The 5094-nt window shown below is 39.8% G+C and overlaps 1 protein-coding gene across 1 annotated transcript; it reads right to left on the reverse strand.

Moving 5' to 3' along the window:
- Window positions 1–401: 401 nt before the first annotated feature.
- RB195_008562 (uncharacterized protein) lies at window positions 402–3942 on the reverse strand (the record flags this gene model as incomplete). The annotated part of the gene is made up of 8 exons (XM_013444838.2): window positions 402–596; window positions 681–811; window positions 870–960; window positions 1973–2121; window positions 2206–2309; window positions 3273–3396; window positions 3458–3599; window positions 3832–3942. 8 exons carry the CDS (start codon window positions 3940–3942, stop codon window positions 402–404), a joined length of 1047 nt encoding a protein of 348 aa, XP_013300292.2.
- Window positions 3943–5094: the final 1152 nt, after the last annotated feature.

Below are 5094 nucleotides of genomic sequence, written 5' to 3' on the forward strand. Positions count from 1 at the left end.
ATTTTTTTTGTCGGAAATCAGATCTTCCCAGCTCAGATTCACCTTCGTGTGCATCTTTGAACTTGATTTTCATGTAATTCTTGAAATCTTTGGTTTTTACAAGGTTTATTAAAGCGTTTATGTAACCGGAATTTATGACGGATGCTGTCGATCAATAATGATCGATAGCTGTATAGTTATATTATATTCAATGCATAGTTTACAATAGAAATAACATCGTATGCCTAGAATCATGCATGCGAACATGCGCACATCGCGAGGAACAATGATAAGCTGTGTCGCGTGTTGGGTTCGTAGTCAATCGCGTTAATACTTCACATTCGATTTACCGTACCACTTGTGGTGCGGCGGCGTATCAGGACCCGCAACCGTTCAGGAACAAAAATGAAGTGTATGATTAGTTAAAATCGGATCACAATATCATCGGATGGTGACGGGGCGGCTACTTCCTCTTCATCGGAATCTGAAGAGAGCGACCAGTTCTCTTTTTTTGACGACGATGACGACGTGATCGGTTTATTCGACGTAACTTCACACGGGGTCTCCATGTCATCAGTCGTTGTTCGGGACGAAAGGGCTCGCAATATTTCGCAGCACTAAATCAAAAAAAAAAAAAACTAAATCAGCACTAAATATCACTTATATAAAATTTGGAAAAAGATATTTAGTCAGGAGATTACCATAGAATAATTCGGATCTCGTCGTTCTTTCAGCGTTACTTCCGTTTCCACTTCATAACGATGTCGATCGATATGCGCCTCATCAATTCCTTCGCTTAGAAGTTTCTCAACATCCGTGACGTCACGATCATCTGAATTTCATTCATCAGAAGAAAATTGGTCATTGAATGGCGATAGTTATCGATGAACCTCCATGCTCGACATCATCGAGCCAATCGGCGATTTTCTCCAGACGACGAAGGGTACGAATGTGGAATCGACGATTTACTATACAAGAAATCTGAAACAAGAGCATGCTCATCGTTATCGACTACGCCGTTGGAAATGCTTCATATGGAAACACGGAATTGACTAGAGAGGTTCGCTTGCTCAAGAACGTTCGTCATTTCTCAAGAAATAAATGATTCATTTGGTCTACGTTTTTTGTTAAAAGCTAAGCGAGGGCGGGTATAGCGCAGTCGGCAAGTGGTTCCGCTGCCTGCACAATGGATCGTAGGTTCGAATCCTCCCTAGTGCCAACCAATCATTTCATCCCTCCGGGGTTGGTAAATTGGTACCAGACTTGTCTGGGAGAATGAAAACACTGACTTCGCACATCGGCTAGCCCCGCAAATTATTGTATAGGACAACATGCGTTCATAAACCCAAACGATTCTGAGTTGAAATGAACGCGTTGGCGCCCAAGGGGATTAATCAACGTCAAACGTTTTATCTTTTATTCTTTTTAAAGGCTATTTGCTTTATGGTGATAGTGAAGGAGCTTTGACTGGAAACAAAAACAGGTTTCCTTAAGTCGGGTAAGAGATGTGAATCAGTTCTTTTTTTCTGGAGTGCGGGGCAAAGTACGATATTGAGGAGACCAACTATGAGTTCATCTGTGATTGTTCAACTCAGCCTCTGAAGCCATGGGCACGAAAGTTGGTCGCTTTCCCGCCCATGGCTTCAGAGGCTGAGTTGTCTCGCGACATTGACCACATCAAAGCAGGATCCCGCGATGCTTTCAACGTGCTTAGCATACCCTAAGGTATTATAATTTGGTGGGACGTGGTCGTTTTGTTGCACGGGACGTTCCAAATCTCACCAAATCACGTTTCGTTCGGGCGTTTCATTTTGATCGTGATTTTGATTTGAAATGTCAAAGAAGCAACCATCGTACCCACTTTGAACAGCAGCATTAAAATAAGATATGTGAGATACTTGGTGATTATGATAATTTTTTCTGTGATCTTTTCTACTTGGGTTCATTACGGTTGACTGCGCTCTACTTTGATGATGTCCGCAAAAATACATACCTTGTAGCTCCTGACTAACGTCTCCAGCAGTTTCTCGGCTATAGAATATCGATTAGCGTGATCAAGATTACGAAGACTTTCCAGTGCAGTGCAACGCATTTCCAGAATCTCCAACACTTCCGTGTTAGGGCGACCTCGTTCGACACCTTCTGAAATGTGGTGAAATCATCGGAATCGACGCTGCTTACTGTATCCAGATGGACATTGCTTAATGTATGGAAATGATAGCCTACCAAGAAATTTATTCCACCAAGTTGCTAACTTCACTGCATCTTCGGTCTTATCTGCTTCGTGTACCATGGCAACATAGGAGTGATGTGCGAGTGAGATCATTTGCCTGAAAAAATTGGTGATTTTCCAGAGGGTCAAATGAATGGATTGGAAAAAAATTCAAAATTTTCATCACTGGTAGGACAGTGGGGAGAATTACGACTGTATTTTCTCCTTGAGGTTCGTATCCTAGTGTTTGAGAGCTAACTAAAAATTCCTAATATATATTTGCATCTCTCATATAACGCGATTTTACCCACTACCTAAACATTAAACAGCTTGTCTGCAGTTTTATGGGTATTAGAATATTAGAACTTAAATATAAATAAAATAATATAATATAAAATAAGACAAGATATAAAACAAGATGAAAAATATAAAATAAGATATAAAACAAGTGAAAATAAATGGAAAAAAGAATTTGAAGCTATTAATTGATGTTTAATATAGAAATAATGGGATATTTCAGAAGCTTTTCTGCATTTGCGAACTTCTTAGCATCTCTGTGGTGTCATACGCTTATTTCTTTTTAATTTAAAAAAGATTACAAGTGCTACTATATGCTTAGAAACTTGGATTTAACCAGTTATAGTAGGGTCAAAACGATATGAAGCACGGTGCAATTACGTAAGTGGCTGCGCTCGAAGCGGCGCGTTGGAGCGTCGCGAATTAGGATCGTTGTGTGACCTTCGCTAACAGTACCCATCGCTGGAGTTCGCGATGGTCCCTCTTCGATTCGAACTGTTTTCTCCTCAGCGGTGCTTCGAACGCAGTCGCTTACCCAACTACGCCTTGCTTCATGTCGTTTTGACCGGTTTATAATTTGTCGGCGTCCGTAGTTGCGTGACCTGGAGACTCGTAGCGTGGTTCTGCCGCGCTTGTTGGATTCTTTTTTTAGAAGGAAGGTCTTCTAGGACAATATTTCCCTTTCCGTTCCCCCACTCCTTTTTATGCACTAGTTAATAGTTGACCATAAACGACACGGTCAGTCCTATAAACATTTTTCTTCCTTGCAAAGAAATTTACGTACATTTCAATATGTCCTTGCTTATCGGCTGCTTCCACTATTTGAACACATCGGGAAAAAATCTCTCTGTTGAATGCATGGGCAGCGCTTTGATAAGACAAATCAGCACATGTTGAGGGCGATTCAGCTGAAATCGATAGCTTCATGGTGCGTATTGATTGATCGCGTCGAAGCTGTAGTTTTCTTACAAATTTCGCTCGCAGCTGAGCTCAACGTGCTCGCTGGTGGCGTCAAATCGAGTAGGCGTGGCGATGTGGAGGGGCGAGGTGAGCACTCGGAGGAACGCGGTGATAACGGGCGATAGCACTGCGCACGAACCATGTTCAGCTTCTGAAAAATCGATATTTTGACGGGGATCTTCGAAAATGCGTACAGAAAATACTAAACCTCACTATAATGAGTTCATATAGTGGTTCTAAATAACCTTTCTTGAAAAAATCAATACTTTTCGGTTTGTAACAGCATTTCCTTTCGTGATTCACCGTCTCTTTTACATATTCTCTTCATTTAATGGGCGGAGCCAATCCGTGTAAAGTAGTACGGAAGAAAAACAACAACTTACTCGTACGATATCATCCGCAACTTCATTCCAATCACTATTCACCATTAAATGTGTCTCATCGATCGATATCAATCGATGAAGCATCGCTTCGATTTCTAGCACACGGTTCATGCCTGGAATAATTTGAATGAATCATTTTTCATTTTTTTTTCTAAATAAATAATTCAGAGACCGATGCGACGTACATACATAGTTGCTCGAACAATTGCAGACAATGAAAATTTATCATGCGGAGGAACTACAGATTTAAGAGGCACCCAAATAGTTCCGTGATTGCAGAAAAAATATTTTTTGTTTTTCTTTGTCACCATATCTCTTATCTCTCGACCTTGGTGAAGACAACAAGTAAACAAAAACAACAAACACAAAGTTCTTAGTGAAGATTCATGTGGGTACTGTTGGATTCCGTCAATAAATCATCAGTTATCAGAGCTATCAGCCACGGAAAAAATCAAACATACAAGATGTAGTCATACTTTTCGTCTCTGCCGAATATCTCTGGAAAATCGGATACTGTCGAGGAAAAAATTGAGGAAAAAACAGGAATTCATGAGAAACCATTTTCTTAAGGGACAACAAGGATTTTCCTTTTTTAATTTTTTAAAATTACCACGAACTTATAAAACGGGATATTGCGGATTTAATCTTCAAGATTACAACGAAATTTCTTGTAGCAATGATTCTATAATTTGCCTCTTCTGAACAAAATTGTAGAAGAAAGGTTCAATTTTCTACATTACTACGAAATTTACTCATGCAATGATTCTATAGTTAATCAAACTTGTTTGTTCTGAAAAAAAAAATTGGAGAAAAGGCGTTTTTGGAGATTTGGAGGCCAGCTCGAGAGAGGATCCCATTACCTATACTCTCTACTATGCATGGATTTCCTTTCAATATCCAATTGCACGCACAAACTTAAATGTCAGAAAAGAAAAGATTCTTTCAAACATGTTCGTTATTTTACGTGAAATTTCTGGAAGGAGGAATTACGAGTAGGGAATTCTCCTTGCGATTGTAGACTGTTTAAGTTTTCCTATTGTTCCAAAGCACAAATTAGTTTCTTCCACTTTTTAAGGATTACGCAGAACGTGTACTCCTTGAAACAGTGAAAGAAGTCAGTCTGAAGAAAGACCATTCCCATTAGGTGCACATAAACTGGACAAACTATTTATTTAGAACTTATTAGACTAGTTGAAGAGTCACAGGGTATTTGGGGATCAGTTCTCGCTTGTTTAACAGTCCAAATAATTGCTCCAACAACCA

Source organism: Necator americanus, chromosome III (genome assembly GCF_031761385.1).
Source record: "Necator americanus strain Aroian chromosome III, whole genome shotgun sequence".
Lineage (NCBI taxonomy): Eukaryota > Metazoa > Nematoda > Chromadorea > Rhabditida > Ancylostomatidae > Necator > Necator americanus.